Below are 22,912 nucleotides of genomic sequence, written 5' to 3' on the forward strand. Positions count from 1 at the left end.
AGAAATCCATCTATCCTGTTTCAAGATATTGTATAGCGATGCTAATAAAGTACTTGGGGAGGAACAGATACACGGATCTGTGGAACAGAACAGAGAACCCAGAAATCAACCCACACAAATAGGGCCAACTGACTTTCAGCAAAGGCGCAAAAGCAATTTCATGATGGAGGGGGCAGTCTTTTCAACATTTGGTGCAGAGGTAATTACGTGTCTATGTGCAATTATACAGAATGAGGTTTAATGAGAGAGATCATTAAACCCCTTAAACCCAACACTTTACATAGAAATTAACTCAAAATGGACCACAGATCTAAATATAAAATGTACACCTGTGAAACTTTAGAAGATAACATATAAGCAAGTTTTGGGGATCTAGAGCTTAGTAAAGAGTTCTTCGACCTGACTCCGAAAACACAATCCGTAAAGGGAGAAAAAAAAAAATCAATGAAGTATACTTGATTGAAATTTAAAGCCTTGCTCTCTGAGAGCTTAACGGGAAGTCAATGCGAAAAGGATTACAAAATCAGCTGTGACTGGGAGAAAATATTCGCAAACCATTGATCTGACCAAAGACATAGCTAGAATTTACAAACCCCACGCCAGACAGGGATTTAGCAGATCAAACTGGAGGCCCTGCAGTTGGAATCTTAGTCCCTGTGGGCTGTTATAACCAAGCACCACGGACGGGGTGCCTGTAAATCACAGCGACTTATTTCTCACGTTCTGGAGGCTGGGAAGTCTGAGACTCACAGGGCACCAGGCGGCCATAGATTCTCCTCCCGCCCTCCCGTGGAAGAAGGGGCCGGGGAGATCGGTGGGGGCTCTTATTAGGACACAAATCCCAAGCACGGGGGCCCCGCCCTCATGACCTAATCACTTCCCAAAGGCTCCACCTACAAATATTATCACATCACGTGTTAGGATTTAGCATATAAACTTCGAGAGGCACACCAACATCCAGGCCATCGCAGCCGGAGAAAGGATGGAAAAGAAATAACGTTGGGACACCCTAGCGGCCATTGGAGAAGAACTTCGATCTGTTGCACCTAGGCCAAAACACAGTCCAAAATACAGCAATTCAAAGATTTCGAGGTAGAAATCGAAATCATAAAAGCGCTCAAAGAAACACGGAGGACATCACTTGTATTCTCAGGAGGGCGGTGCCTTCGTAAGTAGGACATAAAACCTTAGGACTCGGATTCCGTTAACCACATACAGATTCCAGGTTTTTGTACAGCCAAGGGCCAAGCGACAAGGAAGGGAGTAACTGGGAAAGACGGGAGGGGCTCAAATCACAGTCCAGTAACTAACGAGTGGGCGGACACCCGGTAAGATCCGAGGCACCCGCTGAAGGTCAACCACAGTGGAGCGCCATGACAATTGGTCTCCACGGTCAGATTCTTCTCTCTGTCCACCTCACAAGAGAGAATCTCCCCACCTCCATCCTCACCGACAAGCACTGTCCGCTCCAGCAAACAGCATTGCATATGGCGAATGAGCAGGAGTCCGTCAACGAAAGGGACCGCTAATAACTAAGTAACACTGGGTGGCATCCACGTTCTCATCCAAGTAGAGAAAGCACCACGAAATCCCTTTTCAGCCAGAGAAGGAAGGGCCCCACAATCTCTCCCAGTTTTCAGGCCAATTTTCTGCTGGCACAGTGGGGAGGCTGGCAGCTTCCTCTTCCTGCCCGTCACCTCCTTGACAGAGCTTTGCAGCCTCAAATCCAGCCTGTGGCCAACCTCTAACTCCGGGCAAGCCTGCTGCTCCTCAGAGGTCTAAACTTGCCTTGTGTAGCATCTTGAAAACTGTAGAGGCGGGGAAGGGCTGCCTTTTGCCTACAATGGGTGTTTGCCTGCACACAGCACTCAAGAACACGGATTCATCATTCTGTTCTCTCCCTCCCTCCCACCTCCTCTCTCTGCTGGAACCACAGTCACTCAGGTAAATGGTGCCGCTGGGGCACCGGGGGGGCTCAGTCGGTTAAGCGTCAGACTTCAGCCCAGGTCATGATCTCACAGTCTGTGAGTCTGAGCCCCATGTTGGGTTCTAGCTGACAGCTTGGAGTCTGGAGCCTGCTTCCGATTCTGTGTCTCCTTCTCTCTCTTTCTCTGCCCCTTACCTGCTTATGCTCTGTCTTTCTTTATCTCTGTCTCTCTCAAAAATAAAACATTAAAAACATTTAAATGGTGCTGCTGTATGTTCAGCACAAACGCCGGACACTGAAAAGCCCCACTGATGCAGTAGTTTTTCACTTTGGACCAGTTACCACGGCCTTCTGAAAACGCAGACCATAGGAGAGAGTTATAAACAGAAACAGGATCTAATTTTCCATTACCTCCAGTAAAAAAATGTGTACCAGGGTAAGAGGGGAAAAAATACCACTCTGGAGGCCAAGTCCAATAAATTTGGGTCAAGGAGCAGGCAGTTCCTAGCTGCGAAGCTCAACAGCAGAAGACTAAAAGTAAAAAGAAGATACTTAAAGTTCTTTCCATCTGAAAGAGTCCTCTGAGAGACCAGGGAAAATGGAACCAGAGACATGGCTCCCAGGAATCCTCGAAATTAGAGAGAAGAGAGTTGGCTTCCAATTCGGTTCAGTGAAAACGTGCGTCGAGCTTGGAGCTGCCTGGCAGGCCCCGCCCCTCGGCCTCTAGCGTGGCATTGACTTTGCATCAGAGCGCAGGGCCATGGGGCCATGTGAGGACTCAGCGGGGCTCTAGAAACTTTTGCCATTGTGGGTGCTATCAGTTTCCTCTCGCTGCTGTAAAATTACTGCAGACTTAGAGGTTAAACTACACAGGCATAATCTTATAGCTCGTAGGTCAGAAGGCCTGAATTCAGGGCATCGGCAAGGGCTGCCTGTCTCCACGAGGCTCAGGGAGGACTCTGTTCCCTTGCTTTTTTCCAATTTCTGGAGGCCGCCCACATCCCCTGCTTGGGGCCCCCTCATCCACCGCCAGTGCCAGCAAGAGCTGTGGTCCCACTAACTGTGTCCTGTGCCCCGCCTTCCATGGTCACAGACCGCTGTGTCTATACTGGGCCCACCAGACAGCCCAGGGTCACATCTGTGTATGAAGGCCAGCTGATCAGCACCCCCAATTGCATGTGCAACCGCTTTGCCATGAAACCTAGCACCTTCTCAGATCCTTGGGGCTAGGACGTAAACAGGCCACCATCCTGATGACCACAGGCCACTTCCTCCATGAAAAAAAAATTTAACTTTTTCATGCTTATTTATTTTTGAGAGAGAGAGACAGAGTGCAAGTAGGGGAGGGGCAGAGAGAAACACAGAATCGGAAGCAGGCTCCAGGCTCTGAGCTGTCAGCACAGAGCCTGACATGGGGCTCGAACCCACAAACCGCGAGATCATGACCTGAGCTGAAGCCGGACGCTTAACTGACTGAGCCACCCAGGCGCCCCTCCATAAAAAAAAAAAATTTAAGCCATTTTTGATGGCATCAGTATAGAGATGAACATATTAACATTATATATTTGATTGTTTTCTTTGACCTAAAAGTTCATTTATTTTTTTCAGGCTGTAAAAGAGGTTAAACACTTCCACGGGGCCCTAAAGGTCACAGGGCCCCTGGCACCAGGTCTGCAGGTAAGTGGGCCCTGGGTGCAGCCAGCAACACCCTTGGCTCCAGCCTCCACATGTGCTCAGACACACACGAGTCTATTCATGGGGCTTGAGGCCTCACGGTGCAGGAGAAGTCGTGAGCAACAGTGGGAAGAGGGCGGGGTGGGGGGAAGTGCAGAAAGCACAGGTATAAATCACAACGAGGCAGAGAGAGATAATCAAGCTACGTGTGCTCTCCAAACCTCGGTTTTCTCATCCACACAATGGGGACAAGAAAGGGACCTTCCTGGCAGGTACTGGGAGCACCCTGCATTAATGTCAAGTGCTCCGCTGCCCTGGTACAGGAACCAACGTCATTTTATTTAAAGAAATTTCCTGCTGGCCATGTTAATTTCAACACAACACAGAGGGGTCAGAGGAGCGTTTTCACAAAATGCCAGGTTCTACTTCTTAGTTGCAACGTGACCGATCCAGTTCTAAAGTCTTTCCTGGGACCCCTCTGGGGACACTGGGGACACTGGAGGGTAAAGCTGTGAATGGCTAGGGCAGGGGGCTCCCAGGAAGGGACAGTGAGAGATTTACTTTATAAACAGCAGCAGCCGCGGCTCACTGTGTGTCTGTGTGTCCGAATGTGCCAGTCTGTCCTGAGTCCATCCGCGTTCACTGAACACTCAGGACAGGTGAGAGAGAGGGTCGCCCCCTCTCCTTACAAGACCGGGACACGGAGGCCTGGGGTGGCCGGGAGCCCACCGGGACCACCCACCCACCTGCTCAGGGCTGGTGGCTCCAAGACCACACAGAGGGAGGGAGAGGAGGGAACATGGCCTGAGCGCCCCCAGGAGGGCTGGCTGGAGAGAGGAAGGAGGGGTTGGGGCAGGCGCTGGTGTGTGGGCAGGACCCTCCACCTAAACCAGGAAGGAAAGTGAAGAAAACAGCTACATGCCAAGGACAAGCTTAACCTCCTGCCGTGTATGAACTCGTGGAGGCTCCGACGCAGGTGGAAGCTACTGCTGTTGTCAGTTTACAGACAAGGAAACTGAGGCCCGGAAAACCTCAGAAACAGCCAGGACCATAAAACGAGGCAGACAGAATTCCATCCTGCCCTGGAGTCTGCATTCTTGTCTGCCACCCCGGTCCCAGCTGAGGCCCTGGTCATCTGAGAGGAAGGACAGCAATGGCCTGTGAGAGGGTGTGGTGAGTTCCCTCTGGCAGTGTGGGACCTAAAGGGCCCCCTACCCCGGGTGCATTCTGGGCTGGAGGTGGCCATCCAGCCTCTGGGTGGGACAGAATCAGGACACGATCTGAACAGTCCTGAAGGATGCAGCAGGAGGGGCAGTCCCTGAGACCTTCCCTATGTGGGGTACCACCCAGCACTGGGGGTTCAGTGGCAAACGGCAGCCAGGTCCTGCCTGCTGCCTAGGACTGACACCAGTGCACGAAACCACAAATTACTAGGTCATCAAATAACGCCAAGCGAGGGCACAGAGCTACTGAGAGTGCGTTTCAAAAGAACGACCAGAAAGAAAAAAAAAGCCTCTGAATGCAAGAGGGTTGAGCTTTCAGACAGAGAGAATGGTAAGTGCAAAGGTCCCGAGGCAGGAGCATGCTTGCTTTTTCTGTGGAACAGAGGAGGCTCCTGCTGGGAGTGCGGTCAGACATCCACAAAGGGTGGGCGGGTCCAGGGGCGGGAACATTATGTGAGCTAAGCAGGGGAGGGGCTTGCCGGGGGGCGGGGCTCCCTCTACGGGAAACAGAGGAGGAAAAAGATGAGATGAGCCCAGCAACCTTCTGGAGAGTTTCCTGGGGAGGGGTGGGGGGCACACGGACCGAGGAGTAAGGCAGGGCGGAAGTTCTGTCCCCAGGAAGGACCTCGAGAGTTGTTTCCATTACAAAGTTGTTACCTTCCAAGGGCTTATTTCTTCGGCCTCGGCACCCAGAAGACCTAGTATGAGCCAGGCGGCCATAAGTGAGCGTTCTATTTAATTCCAAGCAACTCTCCCTGCGTTGTGGAAACAGAACATGAATCGAAGAAATGATTGCATGCCCGGCCTTCTCTTTGAACTTGTAGAGGTTTTCATGAAAACCCTACCATTTCGTGCCAAACTCAGCAATTTGAAAACCGGTCAGTTTTCAGGGGAGTTAGAAAGGTGTTTGGAAACGTGTGCCTTCCCAGCCCCCGGAAGGCGCCAAACATTCCCTGGTGCCAGGAAGTGAGGACCGCAATTCTGGAAACACACACACACACACACACACACACCCTCAAGGAGGAGGTGACTGATGGGGTGCTGGCCAGCCTCCTGTCAGGCTCTGCACAAGAGGCTGCCAGGTGCCCCTCCGTGTCCTGGCCCCAGCCCCCCACGCCCCCTTCCCTCTGTGCCCTGGGACCCACCCAGGGGATGAGAGAACCACAAAGGCCAAGATCGGTCGTCTGGGAGCAGAAAACCAGAAGAACTGACGAGAAAGGGAGGGGCTGGGTGAAAACCTCCCACGGGGACCAGAGGTCCAGTCGCTGGGCACATCCCGGAGCCAGGCAGGTGTTAGGGTGCTCCCCTCTCCACTCCCATCTCCGGCGTCTCTACTCGCTTCTGCTTCTCCTCACATCCCCTTTTGCTTCTCACCAGCAACCGCCCCCCCCCATCTCTGCAGCTGCCTCCTCCTCACCTCTGCTGAGCTAGGCTCCAGAGCGTCCTGAACATTCTCCCAACAGGGACAGCAGTGAGGGCCAGCCTGCAGCCTCGGGACTTCCAGATGGCTCCTCCTCTCTGACCCTCCACTCACAGGCCCCAAGCCCTGGGCCCCAGTTGATCACCTCCACTTGCTCTGTGGACTTTTCGGATGACCAGTGTCCTCCTGGCCAAGCTGCATCATTTCTGAAGCCTGGTTTCCCCTAGGGGCTCCTTGAACTTGCTCTGAACTTCCAGGGAATCAGCCCTCTGGCTCTTCCCCTCCTCTGCCCTGGAGCTGACCCTCACACCCTTCCTTTCAAATGCGCTCACTCGGTGCCCTGCCAGCTCCGAGATGCCCTTGTCCCTGGAATGCCTCCAACAGCTCGGCTGCCAACTCTATCGCCCCCTACTGGAGAAAGTGCCCGCAGTGCCAAGTGGGACCATTCCAGGTCTATGAGCTCCAGACACAGGCTGGGCTCTCCGAGGACTCCCCCCGTCCTCTTGCTGTAAGCGTCCACCCCCTAAACCTGCCCCACCCCCTGTCTGCGGAGGACCCCGCCCATCTGCCCCGCCAGCCACCAGCCCTCCTGCGAACACAGCTCTTCCCGGGGCAAAAAGGAGAAACGGGCCATTCCTGGGCCTTGTCCTCCTCCTGGACCGGGCACCTCACCCGCTCCTTTCCTTTCCCGTCAGAACTGTCTGGGGACAGAGGCCACGTTCCGAACACATGCTGCAGCTTCCCACAGACAAACAGCAAGCCAGCCGCTGAGGCCGGGGCTGTGTCTCTCCGCCCCCTTTGTGTCCTGGGTCACAAGCCTGGCTCCGTTCTTCCGGCTCTAATTAGCCTGGCTGCTGTTTAAAAATTCAGTCAACCGGTCAAACCCTCCCGGCTGCCACCCTACAACCTCATCAGTCAGCTGCTACCCCACTTTAAGAACACATTTACAGACTCTCCACATAATGAGAATTGTTTTGTTGATTAAACAATTAAAATTTAAAACAGTTGGTTATTTTCAAATTGCCTGTATTTCGCCTATGTCGTTACAGCATCTTTCCACCACGGGCAGAAAAATTTACTTTCCAACCATCACACTGGTTATAACTGTAACACCCATATGTCTAATATAGTTTCTGAGACTAGGGAAATTAAAGATTCGCTTTTTTTGAATTTTTAGCATTTATTTAAAGAGATAAGAGTGTAAGTAGGGGAGGGGCAGAGAGAGAGGGAGACACAGAATCTGAAGCAGCTCCAGGCTCTGAGCTGTCGGCACAGGGCCCAACGCGGGGCTCGAACCCACAAACCGTGAGATCACGACCTGAGCCGAAGTCCGACGCTCAGCCGACTGGGCCACTCAGGCGCCCCAAAGATTAGCTTTGGTTAGTAAAGTGACATTTCACTAAACTGCAGGGCAGTGGAGAGGGATTACTTCTACTGGTGAAACACATCAATTACTCCATATCATGAAAATAATATTTTATTACTTTCAAATAGCCCGAATTAGTTGAAAAATTATGAAAACTAGAATCCTAGTTTCTCATCCACCGAATTATGAGGCAGTTGCAGACCACGACTAAGCCTCTCAACCTGTCCTCTCATCCTTCACATCTGTATCACGTACCTGGTACCAGCTTTGCCCATCCCCACCCCTCGTCAACAGGTGCTTGGTGGATAACATATGGGATTTTCCACCAGACTGAAAGCTCCCTGCAGGCAAGCCTCTTCTTGCTCACCTTCATATCCCTAGTGCTTCACACAGAATGCTCACTAACAGATGAATGAATCCATAAACACAAAAGGAATGTCGGAAACGTAAGATGATGGATGTTAACTTAAAAATACCAACCAAGAAAGTCCTATAGAGGAAAAGTATGAATAGGCTTCCTAAGTATATGCGTATGGCAACTCCAAAGTGCCCCTGTATTCTAGCATCCAGCCAGAAGCCATTTCTAAACAGCAATATCCATTTGGCGCCCCAACCTCAAGGAGCCGGAAACCCCTTGTCCTTCTAAAACATCCCCAAGCACAACATGACACTCTGAGATTAGGGGATGGTCCGCATACTCAACTTGAAGACTCAAGTTCTAATTCCAACTCTGCCTTTGTTTGCCTTGGTTCGAATTCCACCTTTTCCCTTTACCCAGGAGGATTCAGGAAGTGGCCACGAGGCTTTGAAGGAGCTGGCCTGGCTGTCACCTGCCCAGAAGCAGCCTCAGGCTGTCCCGGACTCTTGCTGAAGAAGAATGTTGAATAAGGTGTCCTCCAGGGCTGTTCCGGTGAGGGGAGAGGGGAGGGCCAGGCAGGCACTCCTCCCCTCCACACCCTCCCCATTCACACAGAGCAGCCTCACCTCTCTGTATTTTCTAAATGTTTCTACAGCTACAAATAAACCTTAAAGGCACTTCTCCTAAATAAAACCCAAAGAGGCGCAGAGGGAACACAGGGAAGAAAGTAAAGTTTACTGAGCACTCATTATGTGCCGGGTAATTTTAAAACACTGTAACCTTTCGTTTGACTTCCACGCATCTTTATCAGTGAGAGAATAGTTATCATCTTTCAGTTAGCAAACTGAAGTTCAGAGAAGGGAAATTTCAGAGCCAACAAGAGTCAAAGCCACCACGTCGATGGTGCCATCCATCCCTAGAAGTCGTCACTTCTCAGTCTCCCACGTCCCCTCCCCTCTCCCTAGTCCCACTGCCGAGCCTGCCCTCAGTCACGGACACTCACAGATGAATGAACTCACTACCGTGCCCTGTGAACGAACCTCTGTCAATTTGTTACTTCCTAACAACATCTGTTCATTAAAAAGTCATTACTTGAGCACCTAGTAGGAGCCTGGGACGGGGCAAAATGACCAGGTACTCTATATTACCCAGGGACTCCCAGACCAGCAGGGAGACACACAGAAGCCAGTAAGGAGAAATATTCAAAATGGTACCAGCGACGCCCGTGCTGGGAACAGTATGGGGACAGAGGGCACAGGGAGAGGGACAGACGGACACCTGCTGTCTTCTTCACAGTTCACATCTTGATGGTTCCTATTGTGGACATATTTTCTGGTCACACTGGGACATGTCTCAATGCTTCCAGCATTATTCATGCCTCTGGGGGGGAGGGGAAGCTCAGACACCAGAATCCACCTTTGCCCTATTTCTTCTTCAGACCTTAGTGCAGACCGTCCTAATCCGGGTGGTAAGACCAAGTGAAACTCATCACATTTCTTTCCATTGTCCTTGAAGAACAATTTGACTTGAAATACATTTAGACATTTAAAAAGAAAAAGACTCTTAAAAGCAATTCTGTGCTTTGTCTTCCCTCTAAGACGTCCCCGTCCCTCCCAGGCCAAGTCAAAGAAAGATCTGCTCTAAGGCAGTTTCTCGGTCACCCCAAATGCTCTTGTGTTCTTGAGGAAATGGAATGTGTTATTCCCGCCCTGCTCTGTCTTTCTAATCCAATAATAAATCAACTACAGGATCTCTAAGGACAGAGGTTAGACAGGTTAATACCCAAGTATTAAGGTAAAATCCCTCCGCTGATCTCGATGCATAATCTCACCTCGGTCTTTCTCTCCAAGTTTCTGTCCCAAGTTGAGCCATTCAACATCCCCTCCCCACCCCAGTTCTCGCCTTTCAGAATCTGAAGTGAAAACAACTGTCGTGGTAATTAGCTGACTGGAGTCCAACGCACACCACAGAGCAAAACTCAGTATCACGTGTACACACAGAAGCACTGTGGAAAAGCAGAGTGGAAAAAAACGTGCTACACCAAACAGCAAACACACGACCCAATGTTGTCAAATGCACAGCTTCTCCCAGCTCCGGAAATGTATCTGAAGGAAACAGTTAAAAGGAAGAAAAAAGTATGAACGTGCTTTCTTTCAAAATGATACGGGATACCAGCAAACTAAGAAGGTGATAGAGGCACAGGGCTGGGTAAATTATAGGCTATGAAAAATGATCATTGTGAAGTCGGAGTCACAGTGGGGGAAAAATGCTTTGATAGGTTTTTAAGTTAAAATAACATAATTGCATATGCAATAGGATTACAAGTGCCTAAAAAAAAAACCTCTGTCTAAGGGCAGTGGAATCATGGGAAATGTTTTAAAATATTGCTAGATATTATAATATCGTCTTTACAATACAAAAAGCTCAGGGGAAAGTAGATGACAAGTCACTGCCTGATCACTGTCACCATGTAAGAAAGTCCTTGTTACAGTGACAATGACAGGCAGTTAAGTGTGAGTACGGATGCTAGCTCCCCTCTCTTATCCTGGTTTATTTATTAAGGTTGACATTTCCAGGAATTAAAAATTAATCTAATCAACAAATTACAGACACATTGCACATGACTGCCAAGAGGTAATTAGCAACACTGAAATGAAATTCGAGACTGTGGTATAGACAGGGAAAATGGATCCGGTAGGGTGGGAGGGGTCTTAACTGACGAGGCCAGTTTCCTGGGGTCACCACGTGAGGCATTTGTGCCCTGGCTTCTCAGTCGGAGGCAGATGTTAGAGGCACTTGAAAACTCTTGCTTAAATTCAGAAAGTACTCAAAGTCCCGTGGACCCTTCTAGGCCCGGCCCCGCCCCCAGTCTCTGCGTGCCTGGTGTCTACACTGTTGGAGCCAGGCGACAACCCCAGAGATGTAGCCCCGCTTTGGTCTCTACAACCAAACAACATGTGCATGTTGTTTTGGCACATGTGTTTTTTCACTGCCGGAGTAAAAATACGGAACAAAATGGATCGTTTCACCCATTTTTAAGTGTACAATTCAGCAGCATTAAGTACACTCACATCACTGTGAAACCACCACTTCAATCCACTTCTAGAACTTTTCATCACCCCAGACTGAAACTCGGTACCCATTAGACCATAACTCCCCATTCCCCCGCCCCCGGCCACCACCATTCTACTTGGGCTCTGTGAAATTGACCCCTCGAAGGCCCTCATGTATCTGTAATCACATTTGTCTTTTTGTGACTGGTTTATCCCACTTGGCATAATGTCCTCAAGATTCCTCCATGGTACAGCAGGTGTCAGAATGTCCTCCCTTTTGGGGGGCACCTGGTGGGTCAGTCAGCTGAGCATCTGGCTTTGGCTCAGGTCATGATCTCACGGTCCGTGGGTTCAAGCCCCACATCAGGGTCCGTGCTGACAGCTCAGAGCCTGGAGCCTGCTTCAGATTCTGTGTCTCCCTCTCTCTCTGCCCCTCCTCTACTAGTGCTCTCTCTGTGTCTTTCAAAACTAAATTATTTTTTTTAAAAATTTAAAAGAAAGAATGTCCTCCCTTGTTAAGGCTGAGTAATATCCCACTGTGTGTATGTCCCACAGGAGAGCGGGCCAACTCTCCTGGGATTACTACCAGATCATCTTGTTACTGACCCAGCCTTGGGCCCAAGCTCGTTTCTGAGAAACGGGCTCCACCTCATTCTCAGGCCTCACCCTGGCTGCTCCTCCACTTCTGCTGCTTCTCCAGGCGTCCTCTACTTGGGAACCTCCCTAGGCTTCCAGTCCTTCTCAGATTCTAAAGGATTCATGGCTTCTACTCCCAAACGGTGGCTTGGACCTGTTACCCATGACTCACTGCTTATTCCGAGTTCCCACCTCCAGCAGGCAGGGCCCCAGTAATTCACCACAGATCCAAGATGGCAGTCACCCGTCTACACGGCATGGTTTAATGATACCGTTGTCTACTCAGCCTGACCTGTTGGGTGCGTCCTTCCCTCTCATCTTGTACAAGGGACAGTGTCATTTCAAGAGAGGCTTGTGTCCATGTCAAGCCCAGCATCCTGTCCACATTCTGGTTTTCTTCCCTTCCATTGCTTATCATCAGAGACTTCTCTGTGTCTTCCCTGTCTCTGTCCAAACCCTAGAATATTAGACCCAAGACGTGGAGTCTAGAAAAGCACAGGTCCATCCACACTTACAGCCAAAGTGAGTTCCTTCCTTGAGTGATGACACCAGTGAATCTGGTCAGCCGTCTGGCATCCACCTCAATCCACTGATGGAGGTCATTCCGTCCTGCACACCACGCCCCGTCATAGAAGTCATTTTCATTAATACCTGCCTGGAGAGAAAGAGAGACGTTCTTCAGAAAGACCCAGAATCAGTGAATATTTTCATGAGATGGGGGTGGGGGGTAGGTGGGCAGAAAAGAATGAGCAGTGGATAAAGAAAGAAAAAAGCACTATGGCCTGAACACTCCTTATTCTAAATCGTAAAATGGAGTTGCTCGTTATTAACAAGTTGGAAATATTTCAAATGATATGTCCTCTTCTTGCCCAGGGAGGAAGATGAGATTTAATGAGCTCCCTGATTACTCATGCAGCCAGCAGGCACAGACGGCCCCTGAGAGCTAGCCCACACATGCCAGGTGCTGGGAACACAAAGGTGAATTGCTCCCTCCCGGAGCCTCACATCCAGGCACGAAGAAAGACATGAAAAACAGATGAGTTAGAGCACAATGGGGAATGTGTTATTTCAGGAAGCAGAGCAAACTGCTACAGAGCATTTCAGGATAATGACTCACGTGGTCTGGTGGAGGCCAGGATAGAGGTGACACCTGAGCTGGGGGCTGAAGGGCAAATTCACCTAGTGAATGTTTACCTATCGACATTTAAGTCATTTGATGGGTTGAGTTTTAGCTCCTATCGCGACCAAAGATTCTTTTGATCTGAATTTACAAGGTACGTGATGTTTCTGTTCTGGAAGTTTCCCTATATTATCACCATTTCAAAAGACAATTCCCTGGAAAGAAAGAAGAAAGAAAAGAAAGAAAAGAAAAGAAAGAAAAGAAAAGAAAAGAAAAGAAAAGAAAAGAAAAGAAAGAAAGAAAGAAAGAAAGAAAGAAAGAAAGAAAGAAAGAAAGAAAGAAAGGAGGGAGGGAGGGAGGGAGGGAGGGAGGGAGGAAGGAAGGAAGGGAAAGAAGAAAGGAAGGAAGGAAGAAAGAAAGAAAGAAAGGAAGGAAAGGAGGGAGGAAGGAAGGAAGGAAGGAAGGAAGGAAGGAAGGAAGGAAGGAAAGGAGGGAGGGAGGAAGGAAGAAAACAAAAGAGAACATATGGGTGTCTCTGCCAAGGACCTGGTTCTGCTTTCTAGAACCACCAAAGAAAGGGTGCATCTTGCATGTGGGCGTTACCAGTGCCTCAGCGGGTTTTGCTGAAGTGAGGGTGTGCCGCTCTGACACGCCAGCTCTCATTTCCCCAAGCTTCCAGCCAACGAGGAGCCCACTGCCCATGCAGTGTAATGAGCTCCCCAACAATGACGGTGCCATGACTGATCCCCGTAGCCCCTCACCAAAGGCAGGCATCCTGTCAAGGACAGAGGCCTGCAGCTCGACAACACCTACAATTCTGTCACGTAGCTTCCTTCAGGACACCGTAACGCTTAGTTGGTATTGGGCTCCTATCTTCTCGTAAACAGCCCATGAGACTGGTGTTGACTTCAGTTCTTTTTTTTAAACTTTTTTAATATTTACTTTTTTTGAGAGAGAGAGCACGAGAGAGAGAGAGACAGCATGAGCAGGAGAGGGGAAGAGAGAAAGGGAGACATAGAATCCAGAGTAGGCTCCAGGCTCCAAGCTGTCAGCACAGAGCCCAAAGTGGGGCTTGAACTTATGAACCTTGAGATCATGACCTGAGCCAAAACCAAGAGTTGTGACGCTCAACCGACTGAGCCACCCATGCGCCCCTCATTTCTTAAGATTCACCTTCGCTGGGCCAGTTGACTCTCCTCCCAACTTGACTCTCTGTCAAGTACTGGCCCAGGGAGCAGGAATGTAAAGGTGGAAACATGTGCAGCCCTGTCCTCTTGGCGCTTGGAACGGGCAGACGGGCTGAAGTAGGCACACGCAGCTCACATTCTGGTCCTGGCATCTTAGAATCAACCACTGCACAAAGTGCTCGTTAGGAGCTCGTGTTCTAAAGTCCCCCTGCCTGTGGGAATCCCAGCTCTGCCATTTGCACCTTGTATCAACCCTGGCAGTTCACCTAAATGCTCTTGCCTCAGTTTCCCCATCTATTAAAATGAGGGCAACGAACATTTCTCCTTGAGGGTGCTGATGGTGAGTACAGAAGGCCTTGCCCACTGTGGGGGCTCAATAAATGTTATCTAAGACAAGTGAGGGGCGCCTGGGGGGCTCAGTCAGCTGAGCATCTGGCTTTGGCTCAGGTCATGATCTCGTGGTTCGTGGGTTCGAGCCCTGTGTCGGGTTCTGTGCCGATAGCTCAGAGCCTGGAGCCTGCTTCAGATTCTGTGTCTCCCTCTCTCTCTGACCCTCCCCTGCTTGTGCTGTCTCTCTCTGTCTCTCAAAAATAAGTAAAAAACATTAAAAAAAAAAAAAGACAAGTGAGCACTCAATGAACGTAATCAGTATAAAACAACAACGTTTGGCAAATTATGGAAATACGAGTGCTTTGCGAATCACTTCACGCTTTGCAAAATTGTAAGGAATTACAATACTTTTCCGGGCACTTGCTGTCACGTTCTCTACACCTTCAAATGTCCAGAATAGAGTTACAAAATCTGAAGAAAGAGGAGACTCAGAGTCTGCAGTTCTCAAAAGGAATCCATGCTGCCCATCTCCCCCACCAGCCCCCCACCCAGGGGTATTTGGAAAAGTCTGCAGCCATCTTTGGCTGTCACCACCGGAAGAAGTGTGTGCTCCTGGAGACGAAGGGACAGAGGCCAGGGATGCCGCTAACCATCTAGAATGCACAGGACAGCCCCCACCAAGAAGCGCCTCACCCGAAGTGTGCTGGATGCCAAGCCTGAGAACAGGGGCCCGGGCTACACACACAGGAGCAGAGCCGCTACAGAGCCGGGGTCTTCACCCCAAGAGAATCCGGGAAACTTGGGGAGCTATCCTCGCACTATCTGACCAAAGCCTCCTTGACAAACACCTGGAATTCAATTTTAGCTCCTGGTTTTGCCAGCCTGGATATTCTGCGTCTGCTGCCGATGTCAGACCTTCCCGAGCGCACCAGACAGTCCATTAGACCGTCGTAAAAATGTCAGGGGATTGAAGGGCCCTTTCCGAAGCTGACGCATACGGAAGTGACAGCCACCTCTGCAAAATCAATTACGAATTTATGAAGCAAGCTCCTGGCAGACTTCAGCAAAAGGGAAGGTACCAGCCCTAGAGGTGTCCCCAAAATATGGCACAGCGCATTCCATGGCATCAGAACGAGGCTGAAGAAACCATCAGAAGGGCACAGTCATCCTTTTCTGTTTATGAATGCAGGAACGGGGGGCGCCTGGGGGGCCCAGGAGGTGGAGCATCCGACTTCAGCCCAGGTCACCATCTCATGTTCATGGGTTCAAGCCCAGCTTCGTGCTCTGTGCTGACAGCTCAGAGCCTGGAGCCTGCTTCCGATTCTGTGTCTCCCTCTCTCTCTGCCCCTCCCCCACTTGCACTCTCGCTTTCTCTCAAAAACTAAAAGGATTAAAGAGGTTAAGATAAAGGGATAAAAAAATGAGCTGAAATTTTCATCTTCCATACTACAAATTCAGACTATACAGTCAAAAATGCACAAACCAGTATGTATCAATTTGTGTGTAATATTTAGAAATAAAGACTTAAATTCCCAAAGAAAAATGACAAGGCGCGGGGAGGAGTTGCCTTGATTAGAGTTCAAGCCGGCATCAGAGGTGGGTGGGGCGGGGGCGGGGCGCACTAGCATGGCACTTCCCTTTCCAATTTTATTGAGGAGTAATCGACAAATATAATTGTATATATTTAATATATTACATAAACATATCAGACACAAACATCTTCTAGACTTGAAGTGTACGAGGTACCGGGGCCCCTGGGCGGCTCAGTGGGTTGAGCATCCCATTCTGGACCTCTTGGTCATGGGATCAAGCACTGGAGTAGGGCTCCGTGCTGAGCCTGGAGCCTGCTTGGGATTTGCGGGCTCCCTCTCCCTCTGCCCCTCCCCCCACTCACACACACACTCTCTCTCTCTCTAAAATAAAAAATAATCATGATGATGATGATGATAAAATGTATGATGTACATATACATTGTGGGATAACTACCAAGATCAAGGTAATTATCACACCCATCACCTCCTAGGTAACTTTTTGCACGCTGAGAATATTCATGATAGACTCTCAGCTACTTTCAAGTACACGGTTCTGTATTATTAACTCTAGGGGCGCCTGGGTGGCTCAGTCGGTTAAGCCTCTGGCTTCGGCTCATGTCAGATCTCACGTTCGTGGGTTCGAGCCCCGCGTCAGGCTCTGTGCTGACAGCTAGCTCAGAGCCTGGAGCCTGCTTCCGGTTCTATGTCTCCTTCTCTCTGTGCCCCTCCCCCTCTCATGCTCTGTCTCTCTCTGTATCAAAGATAAATAAAACATTAAAAATATATATATTAACTCTAGTCCTCCTGCCGTGCTTGAGATCCTCTGAACTTATTCCTCTTATAACTGAAAGTCTGTGCCCTTTGTCCCACACCTCCCCTCCTCCCCTCCCCCAAGATCCTGGCAGCCACTATTCTCTTGGGTTTTGTTTTATTTTGCTTTTGAGAGAGAAAGAGAGAGAGAGAACATACACATGGGAGAGGGGCAGAGAGAGAGGGAGAGAGAGAATATCAAGCAGGCTTCATGCCTGGCGCAGAGCCGAAATGGGGGCTTGATCTCAAGACTGTGAGATCATACCTGAGTCAAATTCAAGAGTCATACGCTCGACCAACTCAGCCACCAAGACACCCCTCTCTTGCTTTTGTTTTAATCATCCTTTAACACTTTGATTTCTCTAGCTACTTGCTTACACAAACTGATTAATAGAAATTTAATTTTAAAACACAAAGGGAAAGGCATGCATGAATACAGAGGATGACCGATGTGGAGACCGTTTTGTTTAGCCTTCCAATTTCCAGGAGTCTGCAGACCTCCTACGACACGCTAGGCATTATGAAAAGCACTCTGCCCTCTGGTATATATAGAAAACAGCGCATCTCAAAATTACTATGCCGGTCTGAAGTCACTGATCTGCACTGTAATTCATAATCATGGGCTGCCTCTTTACAGAAACATCTGGAAGCAAATTAAAAAGTTATATCCAAGTGAATATAACTATTTAGCAATTCCAGGATAATTGACTCACAGCTGCCACTGTGCAGACATAACACAGGACTATTTGGACAAAAATAGAATAACGTGATAGTGATTTTGAAATATCTTTCAGAAAAATCTCGGCAGCAGTGCCGGAAACTTGACATTTTACCAATAAGTTACCACTATCGGAGGGGAGGCGTTACCTAAAAATGTTAGCAGTGACGTCTGGTTAGTATAGTTAACTACAATCCCCCATGAAAGGGTCATCATCTGGTCTGAGGATGGCCTTCGGGAAGCCTCTGCAATAGACCTTCGATAAACCCATAGAACCGCCCAGACACACGTCAGCTGACCCTTCCGCAAATCAGCAGAGCATCGTGCCCGCGTTCAGACCTTAACAATCAGGAAAACTGGCTGAGAAGAAATAGTCATTGTTTTTGAAGTTACTTTTTTTATTATTTATTTTTGAGAGACAGAGACAGCGTGAGCAGGGGAGGGTCAGAGAGAGAGGGAGATACAGAATCCGAAGCAGGCTCCAGGCTCTGAACCGTCAGCACAGAGCCCCATGCAGGGCTCGAACCCACGAACCGTGAGATCACGGCCTGAGCTGAAGCCGGACACTTAACCAACTGAGCCACCCAGGCGCCCCTTGAAGCTACTTTTAAAACCCAAAACCTGGGGCGCCTGGATGGCTCAGTCAGTTGAGTGGCCGACTCTTGATTTTAACTGGAATTAACATTATTAAGAACCAAAGAAAAAGTAATTCTGAAATATGGGAAACCAGGAGAGTAGACATGTGATTTGATTGTTTAATTCAAGTTTCAATAAAAGCCAAAATAAGATTTTTTAAATTAAAATACATACAAAAAAGTTCACAAGCCCTAAGTGTGAAGTTCAATAAATTTTACTGCACACTCACCTGTGTGTCCACACCTGGACCAAGATATAGAACACGGCCACCATGCGGCCCTTTTGCCACCTCCCACTATTACCTTCCCCCCAAAGCAACCTCTATTTGGATTTCCACTTACCTAGACTGGTTTTCCTGTATTTAAATTTTATATAGGGGCACCTGAGTGGCTCAGCGGTTAGGCATCCAACTCTGGTGCTCAGTTCAGGTCATGATCTCACAGCTCCTGTGAATCTGAGCCCCACATCAGGCTCTGCGCTGACAGTACAGAGCCCTGCTTGGGATTCTCTCGCTCCCTCCTCCCACTCTGCTCCTCCCTCAGTCATCATGCATGTGCACATTCTGTCTCTGTCTCTCTCTAAACAAATAAACTTAAAAAAAATTTAAAAATCAATGAATTTTATACCGATGAAACTTACCATAACCACTCTCTCTTCTGTCTGGCTTCTTTTGCTCAGTATTCTGTGAGATTAACCCATATTATTGCCAATAGCAAGAACTTTCTCTTTTCCACTGTTGTAGAGTGTTCTGTTACACACATATAGAATGACTTATTCGTTGTATGTTGATGGACACATGGGTTGTTGTCATGAATAACGCGGCTCTGAACCTACCTACACCTGCCTTATTGTGCACATACGAATGCATTTCTTTTAGGCATAAGACTGAATTTCTTAGATGACCAGGGAAGAGAATGTTGAGCTTTAGTAGATATTCCAAAAAGATTGCCAAAGCTGTGCTGTTTTACATTTTCAACACCGTATACAATGGTCTACAGTTCCACAGCTTTGCCCACACTTGATACTGTCCTGTTTCTTTAAAGCCACTCTGGTACCTATGAGTCATATCTCATTGCGGTTTTAATTTGTATTTACTTAGTGACTAAGAATAGAGAGCACCTTTACTTTTCTTTTTAATTTTTTTAACTTTTATTTATTTTTGAGAGACAGAGCATGAATGGGGGAGGAGTAGAGTGAGAGGGAGACACAGAATGCAAAGCAGGCTCCAGACTCTGAGCTGTCAGCACAGAGCCCAATGCGGGGCTTGACACCATGAGATTGTGACTTGAGCCGAAGTCGGATGCTTAACCGACTGAGCCCCGCCAGGCACCCCCAGAGAGCACCTCTTCTTCTGTTCATTGGCCATGATACTGCTCTGTAACTACAGCTCAGCTCCAGCCACACTGTCTTGCTTCAGTCCCTCAAAGATGTCATTGTCCCTATAACCACAGGGCCTTTGCACACACCATTCCCTTCAACCTGGAATCCTCTTCTTTCCCTTCTGCCAACCCTTTGTCTGATCACCTCTTCACTTCTCATCCTGCTTCAAATCTTCACCCACGCGCCCATCCCCAGCAAAGTCTCCCCTACCCGCGGTCTGAGCCAGGTTTACTAAGCACAGGGAACCACAGTGCTATGGGTTAAACAATGTCCTCCAAAAAGAGACACGCAAGTCCTACCCCCTGAAACTTCAGAGCGTGACCTGATGGGGGAGCAGGGCCACTGCAGATGAAATTAGGTAAGTGAAGATGAGGTCAGGCCGGAGCCGGTGGGCTCTGAATCTGATGACTGGTGTCCTTACAAGCAGGAGAATCTGGACATAGGCAGACACGCACAGAGGGAAGACCACGTAGGGGGATGCAGGAGGCCACCATGAGACCCTGGAGGCGGAGACTCGAGTGGTGCAGCTCTAAGTCCAGGAACAGTGTGGGAGGCTGGGCTACCAGAGGCCGGGAGAGCAAAGAAGGAGCCTTACCTAGTTCCCAGGGGCTCTGGAGGGAGGCCAGCCCTGCTAACCCTTCGACTGCAGACTGGCAGCCTCCAGAACTGTGAGAACAGATCCCTGCTGTGGCAAAACGCCCCGTCCCTGCTGCTGTTACTGCTGCCCGAGGAGCTTGGACACGGTACTTCCTCCTGCGTGCTCATCACAGGCTCCTTGGGGCTTCCACTGGTGACACTGGTGGTAACTCATTAATAGTGTCGTTGCCCCATTAGATGATCCGAGTTAGAGCCAAAACACACTGGCCACATCCTTGACCCCTCTTTTATCCCCTGCACCCCTCATCCAGGCACCGTCCACCCTCCTCCGAAAATCCTTTCAAACTATGCAAACTACCACCACTTCTCACCACCTCCACTGCTCCTGTCACTGCCAAGCCAGGGCCATCCCTTGTCCCAGGTCCTGGAGTCACACCCCAACAGGCCTCCCTGCTTCCACACTCCCCCCTAGGTCAACACACCACTGGGTCAGTCCTTCTCACTCAGAAATCACAGCATGTCATTCCTGCACCCCCAAAAACTTGCCCTGGATCCCCCGGTTGACTTAAGAACCAAAGAGAAAGCCGAGGTCCTCCCAGCATTATTTCTGGGCCTGCACCTCCTCCCCTGCCTGGTCCCTCTGCTCCAGCCACACCAGCCTTCTGCTGCTCCTTGGTGGTGCCATGCATGCCATCACCACTGGACATTTGCACATGCCATCCCCATCGCCCGGAATGCTCTTCCCACAGCTACCTGAGTTCCTGATGATCTCTTCCAAGCCAACTCAGCCCAAACACCCCCTCCTCAATGAAGCCGATCTTGCTCCCCTTTAACTACAGCCCACCTCCTCCCCAGAGCCTCCCTCCTGAGCCCCGCTCCAGCTCTGTTTGTTTTTCTTCTCTCTCCCTAGCACTCACCAGCTTCATGAGTGCTATAACATATTAGCAAAGTTATATTTTATACATTTCTTGCTTTTCTGTGCCTCGCCCACTGGAACAGAAGCTTTCGGATGGCAAAGATCTTTTTCTGTTTGGCCCCAGAAGTAGCCCAAGCACCGCCACAAGCACATAGCAGACCCTCCCTAAAATACCAGGACTATTTCTATCCTTGCTCGTCCCTGCTACCCTGGGACCCGAGGTGGGTGTGTTCATGAAATCAATCAATCAATCAATCAGGGGCGCCTGGGTGGCTCAGTCGGTTAAGCCTCCGGCTTCGGCTCAGGTCAGATCTCACGTTCGTGGGTTCGAGCCCTGCGTCAGGCTCTGTGCTGACAGCTAGCTCAGAGCCTGGAGCCTGCTTCTGGTTCTGTCTCTCCTTCTCTCTCTGCCCCTCCCCGTCTCATACTCTGTCTCTCTCTGTATCAAAAATAAAACATTAAAAAAATTTTTTTAAATCAATCAATCAATCAATAAAAGCACCTGCTCCGATCTCCTTTTCTTCTCTCTCGTGTCCTCTGCCCATGCCTCTCCTCCATGCACAGGCTTCCCCACTAGTACAGCCCATCGTGCCCACGAAGCCCTAGTGCAGAGTGACAGGCACACGTCCAGGAGCCTGGCTGGGCTGCTCGGGGATCAGCAGACAACCCAGAGGGCCCGCCCCCGCGAGTCCTCATCTGCAAAGGCTGAATGTACACGCATGCAGCACCGGTGACTGCTGACATCCACCCCCCAGGCCTCTCCGGGTCCTGCCAGCATGAGGCCTGGAAGGTACCGGGGGGACGCTGAAGCCAGCGGTTGGGGAGATGAGTCACGAGATCGGACGCCAGCCAAGGACATGAGCTGGAAACACACTGAACCTTCTTGTGGGTCCCGGAGACACCAAAGGGCTAACGTGCAGCCAGAAACCTTGAGTTGGAGCCTCAGCTCTGAACTTGCTAGCTGTGGGGTCGGGACAGGTCCTTGGACCTCTGACTTCAATTTCCCAGAGTCCCCCTTTGGCTGTATTGAAGATGAAATGAAATGTTAGTTTAATGAGATTTAGTGAAATCCTCAAGAAAATTCACATAGCAGGCAGAACAGAATCCGCATCTGAACCAGAAAGCCCTGTGTTTCTTAATAATCTGTGGCTCAGGGGTGCCTGGGTGGCGCAGCTGGTTGAGCATCTGACTCTGACTCCTGTCACGATCTCACAGTTCATGGGTTCGAGCCCTGCGTCAGGCTCGCTGCTGTGAGGGCAGAGCCTGCTTTCGATCCTCTGTCCTCTTCTCTCTCTGCCCCTCCCCTGCTCTCACTCTCTCTTTCACAAACACACATTTTTTTTAAACTCTAAATTGCTTCAAAAAAAAAAAAATCTGTGGCTCACAGGCCAGGGAGCTTTTGTTACTCTGGGGACCCTTCCTTTTGTCTCCATGGTCATCTGCTCTTTGCCCTTCTCTTGCTCGTGTGTTTAGGACCCAGGCTTCCAGAGAATAACAACAGCAATGCGTTATCATCATTGTGATAAAGTCTCCTTTTCAACTTTCCAAGAGACTCATGATTTAGAATATTTGGTCCTGTTATACCCATGAAAATCCAGACACCCAAAATTCCAGCGTTCTGGCACCCAAACACGGTCTCCCAGACTATTTCTTAAACCCAGATACAGAACAAACAAACAAAAATCCCTTTATCGGAGCAAGCCGCACATTCCCTTTGGAAGCCATATCCCCCCTGTGATTAGTTTCTCCTCCACGCCACCTAGCACATTTGCAGGCCCCAGTTAGGGGCTGCAGAGTTACAGCAAGGGTTCGTGCAGTGGAAACAGATGGAAGGCAGAGCCACCCAGAGAGGCGGAGCCACCCACTGGAGGCGGAGCCACCCAGAGAATGGGGACAGTGTGATGAAACAGACCAGCTGTGGGGTCAGAGGGGCAGAGGACTCCGTCGGCAGGCAGGAGCGGGGTGTGAGAAAACAGCGCTGCCCTAGCTGGTCCCCACGTTTGGGCAAGGCGGGGGACCAGGAGGGGCC

The 22,912-nt window shown here is 49.7% G+C and overlaps 1 protein-coding gene across 3 annotated transcripts in view; it reads right to left on the reverse strand.

The window, feature by feature from the left end:
* CPXM2 (carboxypeptidase X, M14 family member 2) overlaps positions 1 to 22,912 on the reverse strand; it is a 129,988-nt gene that overhangs the window by 69,388 nt on the left and 37,688 nt on the right. For all 3 annotated transcript variants that reach the window (XM_029932742.1, XM_029932741.1, XM_029932743.1), the window contains exon 4: positions 12,173 to 12,312. In XM_029932742.1, the coding sequence (XP_029788602.1) occupies positions 12,173 to 12,312 (140 nt within the window). The remainder of the gene's footprint in view (positions 1 to 12,172; positions 12,313 to 22,912) is intronic.

Source organism: Suricata suricatta, chromosome 2 (assembly GCF_006229205.1).
Source record: "Suricata suricatta isolate VVHF042 chromosome 2, meerkat_22Aug2017_6uvM2_HiC, whole genome shotgun sequence".
NCBI lineage: Eukaryota > Metazoa > Chordata > Mammalia > Carnivora > Herpestidae > Suricata > Suricata suricatta.